This window comes from Lissotriton vulgaris, chromosome 7, assembly GCF_964263255.1.
Source record: "Lissotriton vulgaris chromosome 7, aLisVul1.2, whole genome shotgun sequence".
In the NCBI taxonomy this organism is placed as follows: domain Eukaryota; kingdom Metazoa; phylum Chordata; class Amphibia; order Caudata; family Salamandridae; genus Lissotriton; species Lissotriton vulgaris.
Window position 1 is genome coordinate 372,364,891 of NC_141695.1, and position 24,958 is coordinate 372,389,848.

General features: G+C 45.9%; 1 protein-coding gene across 3 annotated transcripts in view; it reads left to right on the forward strand.

Annotated features, from left to right (window-relative positions):
* HSPBP1 (HSPA (Hsp70) binding protein 1) overlaps positions 1–24,958 on the forward strand; it is a 409,565-nt gene that overhangs the window by 271,805 nt on the left and 112,802 nt on the right. For all 3 annotated transcript variants that reach the window (XM_086930301.1, XM_086930302.1, XM_086930303.1), the window contains exon 7: positions 15,097–15,208. In XM_086930301.1, coding sequence (XP_086786427.1) covers positions 15,097–15,208 — 112 coding nt within the window. The remainder of the gene's footprint in view (positions 1–15,096; positions 15,209–24,958) is intronic.

Below are 24,958 nucleotides of genomic sequence, written 5' to 3' on the forward strand. Positions count from 1 at the left end.
TTTACATACAGACCCCATAGAAGAAGACTTCCTCATGGACACTTTTCCAACATCTCAAAGATCCACCTCCATTCTACCAATGTTAAAAGGGGTAATTAAACACGCTCCTGAAGTCTTTAAAGACCCCGTAAGGGCTAGAGTCATTAAGCCTAGAATAGAAAAAAAGCACAAGGCTGCTCCAACTGACCCTGCATACATTAAGGGACAGCTTCTCTTAGATTACTTGATTGTTTCCAACACCAGGAACAGGGCCAACTCTCAAACCTCAGGCGATGCTCCACCACCTGACAAGGAGTCAAAACTCTTGGACGCAGCTGCCAAAAGAACAGCGTCAGAAGCAGCCAACATATGGAGGATTGCCAACACACAGGCTTTACTAGCTAGGTACGATAGGGTGCACTATGTTGAACTAGAGACCCTACTACAACACCTTCCAGATCAATATAAGACCAGAGCCCATGATCTCATACAAGAAGGTAAACTAGTAATCAATACATCCATTTGATGTGTTCTAGATGCCTACGGTACAACCTCCTGAGCCATCAATACCAATGTCCTTTTACGCAGACATGCCTAGCTAAGGATATCCGGGTTTAAACCTGAGGTTTAGACTACCATGCTGAACCAACCCTTTGACCAAGAACACTTATTTGGACCTACGGTGGATTAATCTTTAGAAAAGATGAAAAAAGATAGTGATACCGCCAAATCAATGGGATCCTTGCAATCTCAAGCTCCCAGAAGTTCCTTTCGTCGCTCCTCTTATAGGGGCGCCTCTAGAGGCTTTAACACCGATAACTCCTCCACTGCATATAAAAGTCTTGCACAGACCTCCTCTACCAGAGGTTATTACAGAGGCTCCTACAGAGGCAATAACAGCAAAGGTAGAGGCAAAACTACCAATACTCGCACTGCCACCACCTCCAAACAATGACTTCTCGCTGCTCCCCACGGACCATTATATTCCGGTCAGGGAAAGATTAACCCAGTTCCTACCTGTCTAGAACAATATCACCACGGACAGATGGGTGAGACAAATCCTCCGTTTATTGCCTGGAGCTCACTGCGACTCGCCTCAACATACCACCCAAACAGCGTCCAATGTCAGCAGAACATTTAATGCTTCTAAAACAAGAGATGCTTTCCCTACTGCACAAACATGCAATAGAACCAGTTCCCCTTCACCATTAAAACATAGGAGTTTAGTCCCTGTATTTTCTAATCCCAAAGAAGTATGGAACCCCGAGACACTTCTTAGACCTCAGACCATTAAACCTATACATACAATCAGACAATTTTCACATGGTCACTCTTCAACAGGTCCTTCCCCTACTCAAACAAGGTGATTTCCTTGTCACTTTATATCTCAAGGACGCCTACTTCCACATTCCCATTCACCCTGCTCACAGGAAATATCTTCGGTTTGTAGTGGACGGTCATCATTATCAGTTCTAGGTTCTCCCATCCGGAGTTACCACAGCACCCAGAGTATTCACAAAGTATCTAGCAGTGGTAGCAGCCCCCTTAACAAGACAACAAATTCGCGTCTTCCTGTACTTGGACGATGGGCTCATAAAAGCCAAGTCATATACCCAGTGTGTAAATCACACACACACACACCACAATCCAACTACTTCACGAATTAGGGTTTACAATAAATCTCCCAAAGCCTCACCTCCAACCATCCCACATACTAGGTGCCACAATAGACACCTCAAAGGCCTTGCATATCCCAATCCAGCCAGGATAGCAAGTATGCAGGCCCTTATAACAAAATTCCAACCACAACACTCTCTGCCAGCTCGAGTGTTAATGCAACTAATAGGGATGATGGCCTCTTGCATATTCCTAGTACCTCACGCAAGACTCCAAATGCGCCCCTTACAGGAATGCTTAGCACATCAGTGGAACCAAGCTCAAGGTCAGTTAACAGATCTGGTGTTGGTGGACGGCTGCACACATCGCTCTACAGTGGTGGAACACCCAAAACCTTTCAAAAGGGCGACCGTTCCTAGAGCCGGTTCCACAAATTGTGCTAACAGACACATCGCTCCCCGGCTGGGGAGCTCATCTACTACATCACAACATACAGGGCAGGTGGACACCACAGCAAAAGCTACTCTACATCAATCATTTGGAGCTACTAGCAATATTTCTGGCATTAAAAGCATTCCAGAAACACGTATAAAACAAAGCTGTTTTAGTCCGGACAGACCATATAACAGCTATGTATAATCTACAAAAACAAGGGGGGATGCACTCTCTGCAGCTCTCTAAACTAGCAGAGAGCTTATGGAGATGGGGAATTCCTCAAAACATATTCCTTTTAGCCCAACATCTTCCAGGAATACAGAATCAGACGGCAGATCTGTCAAGACGTCAGACACACCAGATTCACTAGTGGAAACTCCATCCACAAGTCCTCCAACCGTTTTTCCAAATATGGGGACACCCAGACCTAGATCTCTACGCCACACATTTAAATACAAAATGCCCAGGTTTTGCCGCCAGATATCAACACCCATTGTCCAAAGGCAATGCGATATGGCTGAATTGGTCAGGCAGATTTGCCTACGCTTTTCCGCCTCTCCCACTCATTCCACTAGTGGTACGCAAGCTGCAACAACAGTCACTAATACTGATGCTAGATGCTCCAATATGGGCCAGACAACCCTGGTACACAACCTTGCTGGAACTATCAGTAGTCTCGCACCAAAGACTACATCTCTCCCCACAACTGTTAACACAGAACCATGGCGAGATCAGACACACAGATCCAACACAGCTCAACCTAGCGATCTGGCTCTTGAAGTCCTAGAATTTGGTTATCTCAATCTTCCACCTGATTGTTTAAATGTCATAAAAGAAGCTAGGCGTCCCACCACTAGAGCCTGCTATGCAGTCAAGTGGAAAAGATTTGTAATGTACTGTATCAATAACACAATCAATCCTCTAGATGTGTCTATTCAACACATCGTATGTTACCTACTACATCTTCACAGATGTAATCTAGCACACACATCATTCAGTTTACATCTCGCTGCCATAGCAGCCTATCTGCAAAATAGACAACATCTATCATTATTCAGGGTACTTGCCATTAAAGCATTTATGGAAGGCCTCAAAAGAATAATTCCTCCCAGAGAACCACCCTCTCCAGTGTGGAATCTAAACATCGTCCTCACTAGGCTAATGGGTCCTCCATTTGAACCTCTGCATAAATGTGAGCTGCACTTTCTTACATGGAAAGTCTCTTTCCTTGTCGCTATTACATCTCTCATGGGAGTCAGTGAGCTACAGGCACTAACTATTCAAGAACCATTTTTACAACTCCATCATATCAAAGTGGTTCTCAGAACAAATCCCAAATTCCTTCTAAAAGTTATTACTCCCGTCAATCTCAACCAGCCTATAGAGTTGCCAGTAATCTTCTCGCAACCACAAACAGTTGCAGAAAGAGCTCTTCATACACTAGAAGTAAAAAGAGCACTTCTCTACTACATTGATAGAACAAAACCTTTTCACAAAACAACTTTTTGTTTCCTTCTCACCACCACATAAAGGCAATCCCATATTAAAGTCTGGAATTGCAAAGTGGATCATCAAATGTTTACAAATTTGCTATCACAAAGCAAAATGTACACTTTCTATTCCCCCTAAAGCTCATTCCACTCGCAAATTAGGGTCTTCCATGGATTTTAAAGGAAACATTCCCTTAGATGATATCTGCAGAGCGACTACGTAGTCTACACCGCACAGATTCACAAAACACTATTGTGTTGATGTGCAAGCAAAACAACAAGCTAGTGTGGGCAGGTTGTACTCAAAACACAATTTCAGACTACTGCAACAGATACTGGTCGTCGCCGCTAATCGGGACAGTACTGCTATGCAATCAATGCATAGTGTGTGGTCCTCTGCTCGTATGCCTCGTACGGAAAATGCTACTTAGCAGTATGCATCTCTTCTTGGTATGTAGAGCTGCAGATTCACACACGCCCACACACCTCCCCGGCTACCTTTATCTGTTTTAGTATTATCTTAATTAGATATAACATACATGACATCTCTTTCTGTTCTCAAAAAACTCTAATTTCCCTTCTTGGGGAAAAAACAATCTGAAGATGGAGCTGATGCCCATGCGCACTATTGTCCAAAGGAGGAGTCGCCAATCTCATGACTTCCAAACACTTGTTCCAAGACAACAACAAACTGCAAACATCCAGGCCCAACACCAGATGGCGATCTATGCATAGTGTGTGAATCTGCAGCTCTACATGCCAAGAACAGAAGCATACCATAAGTAGCATTTTCCTTCCATATTGCAATAAGCAGTCAAAACATTCGCTCCATATTGATCAAGTGTCTGCAATAACATTATATATCTACTTACAAAGCAGGATAAGTCTCATACCAGTAGGTGCTTAACAATATGCCTAATGGAAGGAGAGCTTCTGGTAGCGGAGTATATCAGCAAATTGTCCTAGAAGTGCTATTGAAATGAAATTGTGAATCTCAAACAATAACATAGCTACGATTAAGCATGTCAAATTGTGTGTATCCAGTGTGTGTGTGTCGGAAGGAAAAAACATACAAGCGCTCCTTCTCAGGAATGGCGCCTAGGATCTGGAACTCACTCCCTCCCGAAACCAGGCTGATCTCCTCCACTACACTCTTTAAAAAAGAAGTAAAAGCTATCCTCATGGCTAAATACACTTGAGCTACTATTTCGAATCCCATTAACACCTTGCACCGTTCTGTATTACATGTTTGATTCTTGACTTATTTGTATGAGTTGTTTTATCATCCACATGAGTGGTTGTGTCACTTAGTAGTACTATTATACTGTGATTTATTGAGTTACGCGTCTGAATATGCTCCCCCTTGCACCCTTCTATGTAAAGCTTGATTTGCTTGTTTGACTTTGCTCCCTCATGTACCCGTCTATGTAAAGCGCTCTGATATCTGTGAAGATCTTGTTTGCGCTATATAAAACTCTTTAAATAAATAAAATAAATAAATCCATGTCCTGGGGGACTTGTGCCCACCTAGAAGTGGGAGAGCTTGCAGGGTATGTGCTTGGGATAGGTTAAAGGGAGTATACCAGGGGAAAGCAGGAAGCGTCCAGCGACCCTGTGGCGTGGCTCCGCCAAATATTTCAATCAAAAAGTTGTAGCGCCTTGAGTTTAGGGCAGTTGAAGCATGCATATTCCAGGAGTGTTAAGTAGTTAATTAAGGGTTGCCAAATACGGGCCAACATGGAGTCAGTGTGGGTGATTCTGTGTTAAGAGTTCCATGGCTATGACTTGCCACAGCCGCGTAAACCACAGGTCTAGCAGAAGGGGGTGGTCTGCTTCCAGTAAAGTGCTATGAGTTGTTTATCTGCTCCTAAATTTGGCACGCAAGTCACCAATCTGTGTGAGTCATGGCCTCCAGTTCCATAGGCCAGATCCCCAGAATAGTGGTTATGTAATAGAAGAGATGGGGGAATTCTAGGACTCCCTTGATGTGGCCCAAATTGTCTTTCCAATATATAATGATGACGGAACAAGACCACCATATTAGTTGAAAATCACCTGGAGCAGCTCCACAGCGCCAGCAGTAGTCAGATGTTTCATTCAATGGTGCAGAGACGGTATGGTGTATAATACCAGTGTACTCTTTTTATCCTCTGTCTCCCGCTGTTGTGTGCTGCATTGTATTTTGGGGATATCCCTCCAAAGTGTCTCCGATTGTTTCTGTGAAATGCCTTCGTGGAGTCTGTTATTGTGTTTGGTAAGTATGTAGGCGGGATATGGTTTAATGTTTGAATCCTTGGTAGGTACGGAGATCAGCCCTTTTGTGCCGTCATATGCCCTAACCAGTGTCTCAAAAGGGGTGAATCGTCTGGTCGCATTCTCAGTGTAGGAGCCAGTGCCACATTTGGCAGTATTGTAGTCACGACTGCTCTGGCAAGGGAAATTCCTTTTTACACTGATCAGATGTCTTGATGGATGGACCAGTGAAGAGCTCATGCAGCCTGTGACTGTCCCCGATCTCCCAGTTATGAAATGAGTGGGGTGCGAGAGCGAGTGTGAACTGGGCACTGTGCAGTAAGAGGGTGTTGGGAGAGGGGAATGTAGTTAGTCCACGCGCTAGTGTGATACTGTCCCACACCTTGAGGACGGTCCAAGTGGGGGCCGCGAAGATCTGGGGAGCCAGGCCAGGTCCCACAAAGGCCCACAGGGAACAGCCCGGTCCATGTAGAACTGGTGTTTCTCGCTTTGCCTCACCACCCATTCAGATATAAAATACAGGTGCAAAGCCCAGTAGTATTCCAAAACGTTGGGAAACGCCTACCCCCCTCAGTCCCCAGGAAGCATTAAAACCGATTTTGATACTCTAGGCTGCTTCCCGCCCCATATGAATGCCCGACATCATGCTTCAGGTCTAGGATGCCCTTGCTTAGTATGGGGATGGGAAGTGTCTGACATAAGTATAGTATCCTGACGAGGAAGGACTTTTTTTACAGCGTTTAGCCATCCAAGCCAAGATACATGAAAGGGCCGCCACCACCGGTAGTCGTCCAAGTTGGACTTTGGATAATGCGTCCAGTTAGCCCTCGCTGAGGTTGACCAGGTAAGAGTCAATTTGAGCTCCTGGCAGCGGATGTCATGTGAGGCCCACTGGAAGGGGACCAGGATTTGTAAAACCGGGAGATCCTGCTTGGGTTTGATTGGCATGTGATTTGAACGTGTTAACCTTAAAGCCCAAGACTCATTCAAAAGACGGGAGAGAAGGTTGTGGGGCGAGTGAGAGTCAGCAAGAGATCGTCCACAAACAGGCTCAGCTTATGGTCATGGCATCCGAAGGGGATAGCTGCAATATCGTCAGTCTGCCTAACGGTGATTGCCAAGTGCTCCACCACAAGGGCAAATAACAGCAGTGAAAGAGGGCTTCCCTGACAAGTTCCTCGCGATATGTGCACCAGCCTGGTATGAAGGACGTTGACTTGAAAAGCTGCGGAAGGGGCTAGAAATGAGGACATGATTCGGGAAATAATTTTTGGCATAAGGCTATCCTTTCCCAGTACTGCCTTCAGGAAGGTCCAGTTGGCCCAGTCAAAGGCCTTCTACAAGCCAAGCGAAAGAAGGCAGGCCGGAATGCTATGGTGTTGTGACTTCTCCACAGGGTGTGAAACCCGCTGAATGTTGTCCGCTCTGTCGCTTACAAATAAATTCAACCTGGTCGGGGTCGATCAGGCCGGGGAGATACAGCTCCAGACGGTTTGCCAAAATCTTAGTGTATAGCTTAGCGTCTGTATTTAAAAGTTCCATGGGATACTGTGATGCACACAGGGGAGGGATCCTTGCCAGGTTTGAGGATGGCGATAATCGCAGCTTTGTATGAGTCGGGTCGAGGGGGTCCCAAGAGCAGGCTTCGAGATAGGAGTCAATATGGTCTTGAGGATAGAAATCGTGGAAGGTCTGTTGCTTCGCCAACTCGGTGGTGGCCCAGCCACCACCAACTTTTCTAATCTTGATGATTTTGCGCGGGCCTATTGGCGCAGTTTGCGAGCCAAAAGCGCTCCCACCATATTATTCTCTAGTGCTGCTGCTGCAGAGCTAGTAGAGACCTTTCTGCGTGTTGGTTCTATGGACGCGAAGCTGGCCTCACAGTAGAGCCAGTTGTCTTTTATTGCGCCATGAGGGGGATGACTGGTCAAGACGTTCAAGGGAATTGATCTCTACAGTCAAGCCTGTCTGCGCTAGCCGAGATTCTCTTTGCTGGGCAATGGCTATAGAGAAGATCACCCCACTAATGGTGGCCTTAAAGCCATTCCACAGTGTGTGGAGTGAAATCTCCGGGAGATCGTTTAGCAAAAAATAGTCCGTGATCCCCTTTCACATGTCCCCCACATCTACCAGATCTCTCAGGACGTGCAGGGGGGAACCGCCAGCGCGGCTGCAGCTGCCGCTCGGGCCGTCCTGGCTCCAAATGATTTCCACATGGGCATGGTCCGAAATAGAAATGTCGGAGATGGTAACCGCATCGAGCGTGCGGAGGGAGAGTGGATGAGAAAGAGGAGATAGATTCTAGAGTAAGATATATGCACATACAAATAGAACGAGTATTCGTGGTTATCAGGGTATCTATATCTCTAAGCATCCACTAAGCCCAGGTCTGTTTTTTCTTTTTTAAGTGCTGCAGAAATCGCGCCTGTGCCCCGGAAAGTCATGTGAGAGCGGTCCATTTGGGGGTCCTACACAAGGTTCATATCACCTCCCATAACAATTTTCCCTTCCACAGCAGCCTGTTGATCTCACAGTAGGTCTCTGAGGAACAGATCTTGCCCCTGGTTGGAGGGCATAGATATTCACTAGAGTGAGAGGGCCCTGTTGCAAAGTGAGTTGCACATAGTGCCCATTAGTGTTGCGTACTGTTTTTAATATGTGGGTGCGAAATCCTGCTTTACATAGGATAGATACCCCCGTTGTCAGAGTGGGTGCATGTGCACTAAAATAATGGGGGTATCGCTAGTGCTGCATGTATGTACTGTCTGCCCTCAAGAGGTGAGTCTCTTGCAGGAAGACAGCATCAGGGTCTTGAAGAAGGATATAGCGCCATATTAGTTACCTTTTGTGGGAGTTCAGGCCCCTCACATTGATGAGAGTAACTTAGAATGTCGGGGAGTGCCCATTGTTCAGGAAGGGGTAAGTGGAGGTGGGGGCAGCAGCCCTGTGTATGCAGAAATGTTGAGAGGGCAGAGTCTCCACCCAATACCCTAAACCCCCCAAGGACCTGTGTGATAGGGGACCTGTAGTGGATCTGAAAGGGCCAGCACTGTGGGGCAGCCAGGGTGCTGGTATTGAGAAGATGCTAAAACTCTCCACTGTATATTGCACAACCTGCAACAGAAAAACATGGAAAAAGAATTTGAAAGAATATAAGGCCAATGGGGCATAATAGCTCCATTCAAGTCCAGCCGTAACCAGCACTGAAGCACGCCAGTCTCAGCGGAGAAGTTGGTCTCTGAAAGCTTGAAATGAGGGGGGTGGCTAGCAGCTGTGTTGCACCATCGGGGATCAAAGAGGGGCGACCCCTCTCAGGGCATGTGAGTGAAGGTAATCAAGACATCTGAAGACTCCGGGATCCCAAAGCCTGCAGGTCAGGAACAATGTGTTGATGAAGCTGTGTAACTGGGCCAGACGGACATGGGTCCAAGTAGCCAGGAGGGACAAAGCAGGCCGGGAGTCATCTTCCAAGCCAAGCTCCCACCCCCAGTCAAGGGCCCAGTGGAAGGCCCATCCGCCTGAGGCACCCAACCAGATAATCCAAAAACTAGCGGCTCTTCTGTTTGGCAGTGTCTAGGCAGGTGTCCTTCCCAATGCCAGTGCCGCCAGATACACAAAGTCACAAGGAACCTGTGTTCGAGGGAGCCCGGGTTGAGGGCCCTACGTACCGCCATGTTGTGGAGGGATTGAATGATATCTTTTTTTTGTGTCTTGAGCCATTCTACTTGTTTTGCCCACAAGGCAGGGAGGCACATGGGACCAGACGGGCCACAAAGATTCCTGGGGTGGGTGGAGGCGAGTGAATGTGTGTCAGGATGTCTGGGATAGAGTCCGAGAGTCCTGTGTTGGTGGTGAAGAGGGGGGGGGGGCTACTTGATGTGTCCTGTCCAGGGCCGGCAGGGAGGGAGGCATCGTCATCACGCGAACTTGCATGAGCTCCGCCGTGAAGGCCATTATAGTGCCGCCCTTGGGACTCCCCTGATGCGCATGTTGTTCCGTCAGCTCCTATTTTCTAGATCTTCCTGCTTTATCTGGAGCTCTATATTTTGTTCTTCCAACAGTGCCTCCCAGATCTGTGACCTTGTAACAGATGTCTATCAGGCATGACTTCAGTCTTAAGGTATCCAATTTCGCTGCAGATCTCCTGCAGGAAGCGGTCCATGTAGGCTTAAGAGATATGCACCGGGATGCATCTTCGTCCGCTCCAGAGGCCACTGCGGTTGTGTCCTCAGCGTCCAGGGAGGCTGCTTTGTTCCAGAGTGAGGTCACAGAGTTATCTCTCGCAACCCCTGCAGGAGTGTCTCTTGCCGACTTACCCCTCTGCATGGCTGTCACTCACGTCACAGGGCTTGAGCGGGAAGTAGGCAACCAAGGGGAACCAACAGAGCATCTGTCACAGGATCTGATAAGGTGCCAAGGCTCAAGTACCTCAATGTCGCCCTGAGATGCTCCAAGAGAACGGGCCAGCTGACAAATCAGCATAACACAAGTAGTCAGAGCGGGAGGCAACCCAGTACTGACCCCGGGTTAAGCAGATCACAGTCCAACAATGGGGCCTTGCTGTAGTGCAGGGGCGCCTCAGTGAACCAATGCGCACAATTCTGCCGGGCCTAGGCCATCGGGGACCACAGCCTCCCAGGCAATCCAGTCTGCAGACGTTGGTCTACAAGGCCCAGTAGGGACGGGGTCCGCAGCAGGGCCACCTGCACCAGAAGTACAGGCCATCGGAGGTCAACCCCCATCTTCACCAGGCATGGCGCAAGGGCCAGATTGTAACTATCTCCTCCCCAACACCAGTTCTAGGCCCGTCAGGGAGCAGTCCCCAGAATCATGTAATCTTTGCTACCCCACGCCGGGCAGCAGCCGGAGGCAGGGAGACCGAAAATCTGCAGCCCGGTTAATGTCCTCACAAGCCCCCACTAAACACAGGAGGTAAATGTATGGCCCACTGCAGGATCCCACGTCAGGTGACCCACCCCATTTTGCAGGCAGCTCACCAGCAGGTGACGTCCGCGTGCAGCACGTCTCTGGGGTCGGCCCTGTAGTCCTCAAGAATGGGACTCCTCTGCCCAGCAAGTTAATAGAACCCCCTGACCCGCTCTCTCCAGGGGTCGGGGGATCCACCGTCACTTCTGGGTATCAGGCAGATCTAGGCAATCATCCCACCACACGGGGCTTCAGATGACAGCTTCAGCACCTTATCCACCAGCTGCTCTAGGGCAAAGTAGACCGCTCCACTCTGTCTCTACGGCCAGTGACGTCCCCTAGGACCTTAAGCCAGGTACCAAAATCTGCACAAGGTCCAGGCTGCTGTGGTTCGGTTCCGAAGCAACTAACACCCTTATACAGTCCTCGGGAGCTTGTAGGTTTTTCTTTTGGCTTCTTGGTAGCATCTTTTTCTTCCTGCTTAGTCATCCAGTTGGGAGGGACCGCCTTATCCAGCCTGTGCCATGGAGTGCAGTGAAGCTGAACAATGGTAGTGACTGAGACCTTTACAATTATTATACATATCACCCTTTTTTTTCAGTGTGACACCATAGGTCTGACTGGTATGCCTGGAAATACTGAGGCGTGGGTTCCTACACTCACTGTTACTCAGGACTCGAGCTGCACTTCACTGATAAGCCCCAAAAAGTCCAACACATGCCTGGATTTGTTTGTTTTCCATTCAGCCCTTGCAGTTTGGACTAGACTATTCCAGCTGGAGCAGGACCACGTCTGATTTCCATTAGCTTGATCCCGGTCTGCAGTAGCATAGTTGGGAAGAAAAAAATACAATGAACTGGAATGAGACCCAAATGATTACTGGTGACAGAGACTTTTATGAGTATACCACCCATCACTTTTTGTTTTTCCTCAGAATCCTGGCAACGTCAAACACTTTCCTTTCTTAATAATTATGTTGACCTTTATCCTGTAGATATTGAACCTCCATTAATTTATTTTCATTCCTATTACCTTATCTATGCCTTTCCCAGTGTTCATTTGAGAGCTTCTTGTTGCTCATGGATGAGTTTTACTCAGTAAAGCACTACAACAAAACTCTGGGTAATGCGGGACATGCTTGATTTATCCTCATATCATGTGATTCACTACAGTTTAACCCAGTTTGTGGCAGTTCCCTGTATGATTTTGAATGTGATCAGTCACACCTGCCTAAGTTATTAATGCTATTTGGCTGGACATGTATCCATCCACGTTATTTCATGTTTTTTAGGTCTCGCCTTTTCCATTCCACAGGAATGGAAAATGGAGAGAATTCTAGTGCTCAAAATACTAGTCAAACTAAGGCTTTTTTCTGTGCGGTTTTCTTCGAGTTCACGTGAATCATGTGACCAAACAAGCACGCGCATCAGCCTCCCTCCCTCCCTCCTAATTTCATTTTTTCACGGCCGCCACCACATCAAAGGGCTTCTCCCAGCGTGCGCTCTGCGGCTTCTCCTCCCCTAATTATTCATGGCTAGCCGGCCGTACTTTCAGTTTCCCGGCCGCTCTTTTTTTAATGGGGGGGACGGTTGGCTCTTTATCCATCGCCACTCCACCGCGCTCCATGTTGCTCCGCCACTCCCTCAGTGTTGTGCTTGCCCTTGTGTGCTTCACCTCCCACGCATTGCTTTTTTCCCTGTGTGCTTCTACCCGTTCCGCGGTGCTCTTTCTCCTGTGTGCTTCTGTTCTCACGTGCTCGACGTTGCTCTCTCTCGCCCTGCTTGTCCAGCCGCCATCCTCTATGATCTTTCCCGCACCAGTACTTTCCGTGTTACTTCTGAGCCCAGCTTTCGTTATTGCCACTCCCTCAGTGTTGTGCTTGCCCTTGTGTGCTTCACCTCCCATGCATTGCTTTTTCCCTGTGTGCTTCTACCCATTCCGCGTTGCTCTCTTTCTCCTGTGTGCTTCTGTTCTCACGTGCTCCACGTTGCTCTCTCTCGCCCTGCTTGTCCAGCCGCCATCCTCTATGATCTTTCCCGCACCAGTACTTTCCGTGTTACTTCTGAGCCCAGCTTTCGTTATTTCCCTCCACCCGCCTTAAAAAAAAAGCTTTGCCACTGCTTTATTTTTCTTTATTTACGAGTACAACTTGGATCAGTAAATGAAAAAAAAAGAAAACTTCCCACGCACGCTGTAGGTGCGTTCATGTATTGTGCTTTTACCTACAAAATTACACAGCTGCTGCGACTGCATATTAGCATCTTTATTTTAATGGGGGGGTGCCTCTTTATCCATGCTGCACAACATCGCTAAACAAGCATTAATTAAATTAATTAATTAATTGTGGGTTTGTAATGCGCTAGAATCGACTCCCGAAGGAGTATCTCTGGGCAGTAGACCGCTGGGGAACCCGTCCTGGCTTTCCCTGTGAGATGGTACCTACTGGGTATCTCCAAGGTGAAACCAGGCATCCCCGGTGTATGTGGGGGGCCGTAGTGGAGATGAGGCAAGCTAATGCCCAGAGTTGCCGAGTGTGATCCCTGGTTAGAGTAGGCCCCGAGGTGAGAATTATCGAGTCCGCTGAACCTGGTCCACGCCCCTGCCTCGTCGGGAATTGAACCCTGGTCCCGGGCTGTCCTCTGCTCTCTGGTCTGCCACCTCTAACCAGTGAGCCACACCACTCCACTATGCATTGGCATGTGTTTAGTTATCCAGCACAATATCCTTGGTGCAACAACATCAACTGTTGCATGGCTAAACACTTATAAGGTACAAGGTTTAGCCATGCAACAGCTGATGTTGCATCAAGGATATTGTTCTGCAAAACTAAATAATTATAAGGTCCCAAAAGCGAGACCTATTCTTTCTCTCACTCTGTAATGCTCTTTCCCCTCCCGACGCCAGCCAATGCTTTACTACAATTGTGAAAGCTTTCCAGAAAACAGTAGCCAGGTGCCCGTGCAAATGTGACCCTACGATTAATATCGGAGGCTTCTTGGAACAGTTTATTTTAAACAGTATATTTGAAGCCTTGCTGTGTTTGTCTGTTTGCTTAGATGATTTATATAGGACTACTGTGCCGCTTGGACACTAAAAGCACTGCAGCACTGTAAATATATATAAATACGAGAAAATGTTCAGTGAAATTCAGAAAGTACAGACAGTCACAATAAAAACAGCAGACAGTGTGCCTCAGCGGGTGCACGAGAAGCTTACGCTTTCTGGGATAAGATTCTTATCAGGTGAAAGCAGAGAAACGTTACAAGGTCCTTCCGCTTCCGGTTGGCAGATGTCCACTTATATTCCAGAGCTAAGGGCTGCATTCCATGGGCCCGACACTACTCGGACCTACTCTGAACCCCCGCTGTTCTCTCGGACTGATGCTTGTAAGACAGCTCGGTAATTAGAACGCTCGCCACTGACATCGGCTGCCAACCGAATGGCATGAATTTGAATCCTGGTGAGTCCAACTCAGCCTGCCACCCTTCTCTGGGAGACCAATGGAGTGCCTTAACACTGGATAATAATACGAAGTTTGGTTTATGATTTGAAATATTTGTTTTAAGGGTTGAGCCATAATAGGACAAATATTTACTTATGGTTAGGTATGTAGGTGTTAGTACAGCACATTGCAAATGAAGGCCACTTCTGAGCGTGGGGTTGAGTCCCACATGCTCTTAGATGACGAAATGGGTTCAAAATCCTCATTAAGCCATTGCCCAGTTCCTGTATTGGATAGAGCGTGGGTTAGATTACACACATTGTCAGATCATCGTTCTGTAATTGAAATTCGAATTTGCTTCTCCCGCCCCAGGCAATCCAGCTATACTTGTCTCTAGGAGTTAGTTGGCTCTGGCCTAATTATAGTGCTACGAGGCAGCTACTTTATTTTATTAGCAGATTTGTGAAGCGTTGTAATGCTATGGTGCACAGGACAAACAAAGCAGGCATTAAAACAAAAAACAAACAAGCATTTGCAATGCAATAGGTCTCGTATTCGCGAGAGTTTGAGCTATTACAATTTCAAATAACAATGCCTTTTATTTTTGTTTTCATTTTAAAAACATAAAGGGCTTTGTCATTTACAAAACCAATAGCTCCAACTTTCCTACTGCAAGACCTATTGGCAACGCCAGTGCTTGTTTATCATTGAACTAAATCCTTCCAAAGTATTTCCTTGTACTTGGAAGCTGTGGGCCAGGGTATTTAGATAACTGAAAAATGTCTATTGAATATTGATGCATTTAAATTACAGGCTATAAGGTGAAAATGTTGAAGAATTCTGTATTCTCTATAAGCTTTCTAGCTAGCATATGGCCTGTCAGTGAGGCTAATGGTTGGCCGTAGAATGTTTTAGCACACAGTGATTTGCTGCATCTGAATCTCTACTTTTCAGTATGGTGATGGATTTCCCTCAAGGATTGTTGGAGTGCCGGGCACCTGAGCTGGGGTTTGAGGAACTGCTTAAGGAGCGATGCCAGCTGATCGCATCCCAGGAGGAATTCCAGGTATGGAGATGCTGTCAGACAAATGTGGCTGCACTGTGTTACATCGCTTTGACCTGTCCAGTTTACCTAATCTGCACATGTACATCTGCTCCAGGACCCAAGCATGGTATTCGGGGCTGACTGTGTTGTCTACGTACCCTGCACAAATCTTAGTGTGAAGTGACATAGATGTGTGTTATGTTGCCTTACCTGCTGCTTGTGCCACCCATTCCAAAACCTCTAGATTGTGTGAATGGGCAGTATACTGTCTTGTCTATATATTGTTCACTTGGCCCTCTCACACAGCTCTATGGGTTGTGTTATGGGATGTGTGCTGCTGCTGTCTTGTGCTGTGAGTCTGAAAATATCCCATCTTCAGCACCTCTAGGAAAAGACCTGTGCGCAGTCCTGTATACATAGACACACCCCATGTCCACAAGTATCTCTAGTATGGCATGATGTGCCTGTATACTTGCTTGTGTACCTTACCTTCACACATTCAATCTTCTGTTATTCCGCTTATACATTTTCACCTCCACTGCCTCTACTGTGGCGTGAGGTTACTTTTGTACTTCAAGTAAAAATTACTTTGTGCTGGCACACATAACCCTACTTATTGAACATCTCCTTAAGCACCAATAATGTGGTATGAGGTGAGTGTGTACTGTCCTGCATCCTATCTGCTAGCATTTCTATGGTGGTGTCAGTTTGTTACTGGTTTTCCTTTTTCTAGAACCTCGAATTATCTCACTCGTCATACTTTGAATATGTGGTACAGCGTACGTCCTTCATGGGCACACCCCGTGTGTTGATACATCAAGCTTTTCTATTGACGGGTGGATGTGCACCTGCGTGTGTATGCTTGCCTGCATGTAAGGTGCTTAGGCTTTTTTTGTTCGCCTCACTAAATGTTCCTGTTTATTCTGTTGTAGCACTGTAAATAAGCTGTTCAGTAATAAACAATTCACTGGTACTCAACTTATCAAACTCCAAAGGGTAAAGAGCTTATGTGGTGGTCCTTTGCCCAAAACCTGGAAATGTACCCCTGGTCATACCCTGTCTGAGTGGTTCGATGGAAGCCTGTAATGGGCACATCCTGTATGTTGGTATATCAAGCTTTCCCATTGATACGGTATTTCTTTCTGTGAGGTGGCGAGAGCTTTCCTGTTAGCCTCACAAATGTGTTTACTGTGTTGTAACACTGTAAATAAGGAGTTTACTTACGCAATTTTTTAGTTCCCAGTTTACTGAAAGGTGAAGAGCTTAGTTGGCTGCAATGGGATTCGAACGTGGCGTGCTTGTGGCATCACTTACAGATGTTGGCAACAAGTTCTTAGCATACTTTGCCTCCCTGCCTTTTGTGTAAGCATCTACAAACTTCTCCCAATTGTGTATATTTTGGCATTTCAGATACGTTTTATTATTAAATGTTCTCTGGAAAACATTGTTAAATTCTCAAACTTTTTTCTCTGTGGCACTTTTTAGTACCTATGAAAACTTTGATCCGTTTCTCAACCACAACCTATTTTGTAGACACTTTTGGGACAAAAGTCGTCTACATGGATTTGGAAAACTATGCTCTTTCACTTGTAGGTTCTCTGGAAAACATTATGCTTATCCTCCAGTATGCATCCACGCTGAAGGTGCTCCATATCAGTTGTGTTTTTTGCTGATATCATAGTAGTGATCTGATTTCTGGGGTCACTGTAAATGTGATCTCTGAGTGAGCCCGGGCACGTCTGTCTCAGATTAGGTTATGAAATGGCTGTTGATGGGGCCAGCGAGTGAATAGTGTAGAGCAGTGCTTCTCAAACATTTTATAAATACGACCCAATTTTTAGAACAAAGAACGTACGTGACTCACTTAGCTTTAATGGACGTTAGGCTGGTGATGTTTTTTATGTAACTAAAGCATTGTGTGGTAGTGCATAGTCATTTACAAACAGCACTTTTTCCATTGAAATGGCCACTAAATTTGCACAGACATACAGTTTTACTGATAAAACTAAACTGCACACAAATGATAATGCGTGGAAATCTGGTTTAAGTGAATATTTCATTTGTGCATCACCAAGTAAATTGTCTTGATTTGTTTTGATCTTAATAAATCCTATTTAAATATTTGTTTCCATCACACTCTAGAACTACCAAAACAAATTAACTTAAAGTTTTGCTTTCCTAACTGATGAATCTGCACACATCATTTACATGTATTTATATTTTTTGTGTATTCCAAAAAAACAACATCCTACAGCCTTTACTTTCACACTCTATGTACCGCAGCAAGACGGTCACATAATTCACTATACACTCTCTGACTGCAAAATGAGATGAGTTTATAAACCCCAATCCCCCATGTCAAAAAGCAGCAATTTGCTAGAAGGCATAGGCTTATATTTGACCTCTGTCTTTAAAGTACAGCAAATGTGACCTGATAAATGCAGAATTTAAAGCAATCTTTAGTTATTTCTTGACTTTCACGACCCACCTAAAAGCAGCCTGTGACCCACAGTTTGGGAAACACTGGTCTAGAGGTACATCCCCCTTTTACCCGCTCGGTCTGTAAGTGGATGATATCAAGAAATGGTGACAACAGTGTTTTCATGATGTGCCTTCCTGACTCATTCTATTAAGGATTGTGGGATTTCTCAAACAATGTCCTACAGGGTCTGAAAGACAGGGACATGGATGGCCTCAGGGCTAAGAAAGTGGATATTGGGCATAGAATGTCACCATCTACCTTCACTTCAGTGGGGAGAAGTCACCATTCCACCCTCGCTTCTTCCTAGGAGCCCACTTCTGAAGGTGAGTGGACAGCAACTTGTTAGCAACATTCGCTTCAAAGTCAAGAAGCAGAAGATTGATGTGCAGACGCACACATCTACATTGAGAGATTAGGAATTATTTGAATCAACAAGGGATATTTCAGGATTAGAATGCTCTCCCCCTCTCAGAATCACTTCCTTTTCGGCTAGAACTGTGGTCTTTTGTTACAGATGTCCAGGAAGAGGGCTGTTCATTGTCTCCTCTGCCAGAACCATTTGATGTGGTGGTAGCATTTTTTCTGGGGATGATTATCACCCCTCTCTTCCCTGCAGAGTCCATCCTTCTCACCAGCGTTCTTCAGAGGCTCTAGACCCTGTTCTCCCGCCTTGCCAGTTGAATCTCATACTTAAGAGAGGAGTGTCACTTGGAGTCCTGAGAAGATCTCCAACTGGATATTCTCACAAGAGGTGCAAAGAAGAACCAGAGTATGTCTCTCAACGCAGACATCATGGATCTCATAAGTCTGAGTCATCCTGGCAAGGAGATGAAGACCGCAAGGGTTTTCTCTGTATTTTTGCTCCGCATCATTGGTTGGCAAGCATTTTCTCCAGCTGCTCCAAATTCTCTTCCCATGAGAATCTCTCTAGTAGATGACCTTGTACCAAATTGAAAATCTCTCTAATGGGGCTGCAAAGAAGTTTTATCTTCGGTCTTCCACTATAGTCAATACTTTTTAAACAATCCAGACTAAGCCACAGGTTTTTTCCTTCCTTGATTATTGCAACCCACAATGGAAACCATCACAAAATCCTTTTCAGTGTGGCCAGTGAATAGTCAGTTGGAAAATAAATTCAGAACCACTCACTCGGACACAGGTTTCTGAAGGAGGAACTCCTTGCTGAGGGCCCGGAATCCCAGAATGCTCCTTAGGAGAAAAGAAGATGGGGTTTGCCTTTGGAAAGAAGGGTTGTCAAACAGAAAGAATTGTTAAAGCCACCAGTTCTACTGCCTTGGTTAACTGCTGTGGACACTCTATTTGGGATTCCCACAAAAGAGAAAAGGGGAGGCTTCATGAAGATGGTCAAGGAAGCACTGTTGATATAACATAATAATTGGATTAGCAAGGTACACTACAGACTTTGCTACTGCTGATTTTGCTGTGCAGTGTCTATAACGTGATATTTGTGGCTTAAACTGACATCTTATTCTCTGTAAGCTCAGCAAAAAAAGTTGGAAGTACTGTTTAAAGGCTCTTATTTTTTTGGCTCTTAAGCTGACGAAGAGGTCCAAAAAATGATCCTTCAGAGCTAGCAACACTACTGTATTTTTTTTCTGGAAGAGACAACAGATGGAGCAAAAGCAGCAGCCTTCCCAAAAAAAAGTGTTCTTGTTGAAGAGGTAGCGATCATTAGCTCTCTACTGCCTCTGGGAAAGCTTTAGCAAAGCAATGACTCAGTCATTCTGTCACCACCAATGAGTACATTGGGTGGAAATATGTCCCTCAGTCTACCAGCATGGCAGCAAATTACAAAAGACAAGTGTGTGCTATATATTGTACAGAATGGATGTGCAACAAGATTTTCAAGTTTTCAGATTCCACTGAATGGCTCAAATCCTACAATGCTGAACCGACTTATTTTTGAGATTTCAACACCCCTGGAGAAAGGAGCAACAGAGCCAAAATCAGTGATACGTCGGAGTTTATACCTATTACTTTCATATCAAGAATGCCCCAAACAAGATTTCTGAATAATTTTGGATTTGAAAAAGCAAACAAATGGGTGAAAATGGAATAACTTTAGGATGCTGGGTCATCATCAGATTTTTCCTAGTCTTAAGAGGAGGTTTTGGATGTGCACTGCAGATTTCCAGGATACTTGTTTTCATGTACCCAAATGTGCAAGTCCTAGATTTAACCACAGATTCAAAATCTATAAAATTCACTACCAGTATAGTGTTCTTCTCTTTGTACTGAAGTCAGTTCTCAGGACAATTTCACAGTTTTTAGTACCAGCAGCGGCTCGTCCGGAGCATCGACCCCCCCCTCCTTCCAGCAGCAAAGAAAATAAAGATGAAACGATAATAAACTGTGGTTTATCATCATTTTATATTGTGTCCTGGAGTCTTGGGGGCAGGGCCAGGAGAAAAACCGTCATCAACAGCGGGTGGTATGCACTATTATCAATGCATGTGATGGGTTGTCCGGCCAACCCGTCGTGCACTTTCATGTTCTCTGAGCAGGCTGTATTACATTCTGGGTGGAGAACATGCCCAGGCTCCCAGTCCCTGGCTTAGGGTTGTACCATGGCACTCAGACCAATCACAACGCTGCGCTGCACTGCAGCGTTGTGATTGGCTATGGGGAGCCTGGGTGCTTCCGGCTGGAGCTGAAGGACGACAAGGAGGGGCAAATAGAAGAGACACAGCAGCAACGGCAAGGAGGTAAGTTACATTTTTAGGTCTCGTCCTATTAATCGCACAAGCGATAATAGGACGGGAGTATAGAGGGCAAACCAAGCTCTGAAACCACCAGGCGGGTTACGTCGAGTGCATGTGCTTGTGCTCGCGCTTGCCATTTGCACCCCGAGCCGCCTGCCTCCGAGAGCTTCACTTCCTAACGTAATCGTAAATTAAGGAGCGTGGTTCAATCTAAGACCATATGCTTTCGGCAGCTTTTGTGTCAGAAAGCAGTGAGGAAGTTTTCTGTGCTAAGTACACATTCAAAAGTGAAGCCCTTGTATATTTGGCCAGCACTGTAAAACTCCCTGGTATTAACACGTATTATTAACATAGCTTCTGAGATACCTGCAAAAATGCGACAACAACTGGCTGTGTAAAACTAGTAATTATGTAAGTATGTATGTTTGCTATAAATCGCCAAATTGTTTGAAGGCGGGCTTCTAATTTGTTCCTGACGCTCGCTATTTTTGTAAATTCGCTTTTTAGGTCTCGTCCTATTAATCGCGCAAGCGATAATAAGACGAGAGTATAGAGGGCAAACCAAGCTCTAAAACCACCAGGCGGATTACGTCGAGTGCATGTGCTTGTGCACGCGCTTGCCATTTGCTCCCCGAGCCGCCTGCCTCCGAGAGCTTCACTTCAAAGGGATCCGCTCCCTGCTTCACACTTTTTTCACTGCCGCCAGGCCGTGTCTCGCATTTCTCCTCCCGCCCCTAATTATGCACCACCACATTATCACACAGCACCACCACATTATCACTCAGCACCACCACATTATCACTCAGTACCACCACATTATCACTCAGTACCACCACATTATCACTCAGCACCACCACAGCACCACTCAGCACCACCACTCCGCACCACCACATTATCACTCAGCAGCACCACATTATCACTCAGCAGCACCACATTATCACTCTTCATGACGCCGCGTCCATCGTGGACGACCAAGGCACAAGCCTGGAAACGCTCGCCGCCATGCTGGCGGTGGTGCAACAAAGCCTGGTGGCCATCGATGGAAAGATAGACCACCTAAATTTCTTCATAGACCACATATCCTCTAAACTGGACCAACAGGTGAACCGGATCACAGATGTGGAAGCCCGAGTATCCACGACGGAGGACGCCATGCACGATCTACAAACAAAAAGCCTTAACATGGAGAAGGTGATGGCCACCATAAAGGCCAAGAATGAGGAATTGGAGGAGCGTTCCAGGCGGAAAAAAAATTGCATTACAAGAGTGACGGAGTCGACATATACAGGACGTATGGAACAATATGTTGAAACTCTACTGACAGACATTTTTGGGGCAGCAGAACTATCTCCCATGCTCATAGTCGAGAGAGCGCGCCAAACACTTGCACCAAAACCACCGCCGGGATCGCCACCAAGACCGATTGTGGCCAGGCTCCTAAACTGCATGGATCGGGACCCGATTCTAAGGATGGCAAGGGAAAAGGGTACCATCAATCATCAAGGAAACATACTACAATATTTCCCGGATTTCACATTGGCGGTGCAGACGGGAGTATCAACAAGTAAGGAACTGTTTGCAGAGGCTAACCTAAAGTATGCCATGCTATACCCGGCCAGCCTTAAAATAACACACAAAGGCAAAGACCAGATCTTCACCACTCCGAAGGCAGCCATGACCTACGCCAAGTCTCTACTTAGAAGTGACCGGCAAGACCACCATTCCAGTGAAAACGACTGATGCCGTCCACCGTTGGACCACCATATGAACCTGCGAATGCCGAGACACCCTCGCTGCCACGAGAAAGGCAACATCCACTCCATTGCACAGCAGCCAAATTCCCTATTCGGGTACAGAACAGGACTGGCACACCATATTATGCTTATCTCACGGCCCTCCCCAGTCCCAACAGGGGAGTCAGATGGAACTCGGGCATACCCATACCATGGGTAAGCCCCGAACTGTTGTAGACACAGTTGTTAGTTGCACCGACATTGTATTCGACACCACTCGGGCAGTTCTGGTTTCTCAAGTTCAAGGGACATTCTCCAGCATGGTTGGGATGCGGTAGTGGGTGGGGAAAGAGGGGAGCAAAACTGTTCGTTTTGTATGTTTTTGTTATTCCTTTTATGTATCTGAGTCATGCAGGAAGAGTATTGTGAAAGCGGTTGTTTTAATACCATTTAATTTATTTATGAAGGTTTATGTAGCGCGAACGTGACCCACGAGGGTATCGGAGCGCTTTACAATAAAAGAACATCAGTGGTTGAGGTGGTACACACACATTCAAATGAGTTAATTTGTACAATAGAAATATAAAATATATGCATAACAAACATAGAAGCATAAACAAATAGAATCCAATCTCTTAGACTTTGGGTGTATCCTCCACAGTGGGGCACACCTTTCTTGTTTTTAGGTCCCCTCACACACCAACAGGCCCCTTGGTGTCATGCTTCATCATCGGGGTCATCGTACCCCTCTACGGGGTACGGCGTGCTGCGACCTACGGATACGCGGGAGCACTTAATAGACTATGTGCGTTATTGGTGAGGGTTTTTTTTATATATGTGAGTGTATTGTGGGGTTTGGGATTAGTGATAGGTTAAAAAGGACCTGGCTCGTGGGGTGACTAAAAAATATTTAATAAGCCCCCAGGCTGGTACTTTTAAAATGTGGGTGGGAGGTTGTTACGCTGTTAATGTGCGTTACCTCCTTTTGGTGTGCGTTGACATGTTTCGGTGCAAGAAGCACCTTCTTCAGGACGGGGTGCACAAATCCCCACCTTACTCACGTTTCTCTAACCAATACTAGAATTTTCTAATAAAAGTGAGGAAAAAATTATAGTGCAGGTAAAAACAATGTACCTAGCAAAAGAAGACGTAGTCTGTTAATCAACTGTTTTGGAGTTGAAGGAAAAGCCTCATGAGCCAAACGTCAGGATCTGGTGGGCTAAATAGCATGATTGCTGCGAGGAAATACCTCCCGATCGATCGTGCTATTTAGCACACCAGATCCTGACGTTTGGCTCATGAGGCTTTTCCTTCAACTCCAAAACAGTTGATTAACAGACTACGTCTTCTTTTGCTAGGTACATTGTTTTTACCTGCACTGTAATTTTTTCCTCACTTTTATTAGAAAATTCTAGTATTGGTTAGAGAAACGTGAGTAAGGTGGGGATTTGTGCACCCCGTCCTGAAGAAGGTGCTTCTTGCACCGAAACATGTCGACGCTCACCAAAAGGAGGTAACGCACATTAACAGCGTAACAACCTCCCACCCACATTTTAACAGTACCAGCCCGGGGGCTTATTAAATATTTTTTAGTCACCCCATGAGCCAGGTCCTTTTTAACCTTTCACTAATCCCAAACCCCACAATACACTCACATATATAAAAAAAAACTCACCAACACCGCACATAGTCTATCAAGTGCTCCCGCGTATCCGTAGGTCGCAGCACGCCGTACCCCGTAGAGGGGTACGATGACCCCGATGATGAAGCATGACACCAAGGGGCCTGTTGGTGGGTGAGGGGACCTAAAAGCAAGAAAGGTGTGCCGCACTGTGGAGGATACACCCAAAGTCTAAGAGATTGGATTCTATTTGTTTATGTATCTATGCCCAGGGAGAATGAATCCATTCTGATTCCCTTTTCTCTCTCTCCCCCTTCGGTTTGTAAATTATAACAAACATAGAAGACCATGATTCCACAGGACGTTGTACAATAGACAGTTAATGAACGTTAGGTGATAGTGCTAGCAAACATACATATTATAACTTCAAACGATTCAAAGTAGATATAAAATGTCTACATCCATACGAAACAAAATGGGATGCTGGAGCAGGCTGGTAATAGATCACTAAGATGCTTAACATGGAACGTCCGGGGGTTAAACAATCCTACGAAGGTACGCCAGGTGATAGCTTATCTCAACAGACATCAAATAGAGATAGCAATGCTACAGGAAACGCACCTCACCACCCATACTGACAAGGCACTGGGCAGAAGCTGTGCGGAACTGGCGGTAGCATCCTCCTATTCAACATACTGTTGAGGGGTTAATATCCTGGTTAAAAAAGGAGTACAATTCCAAATATAGTAATTGCTGCACCTCAAGGTTATAAAGCCTATCGACAAGATGGGGTCCGTAAAAGAGGAGGGGGATTGGCAATTATAGCCAGAGAACGGTTTCCCATCAGAATATCATTCATCCCAGCTACTGCATGCGAAGCCTTGCAGTTTAGCATTAAGTTCACCGCCCTCTATAATTTTAAAGGAATACTGTTGTACCGACCTCCTGGTACAAGGACTGCGTTTTTAAATGATCTAAGCACAATAATGGAATCGTTAGTTATGGAAGAATCTTTCTCTGTTTTGGGTGACATGAATTTCTATTTGGATCAAGAAGATGATAAGGATACACGGGCTCTTATCATGGACTTGGACACGCTAGGGCTTAGACAAATGATTACCTCCCCGACCCACCAAGCCGGACACATTTTAGATGGTATTTTTTCAAATGTAGAAGGCTTACAGATATCTAACATTTTACCTATGCCCCGGA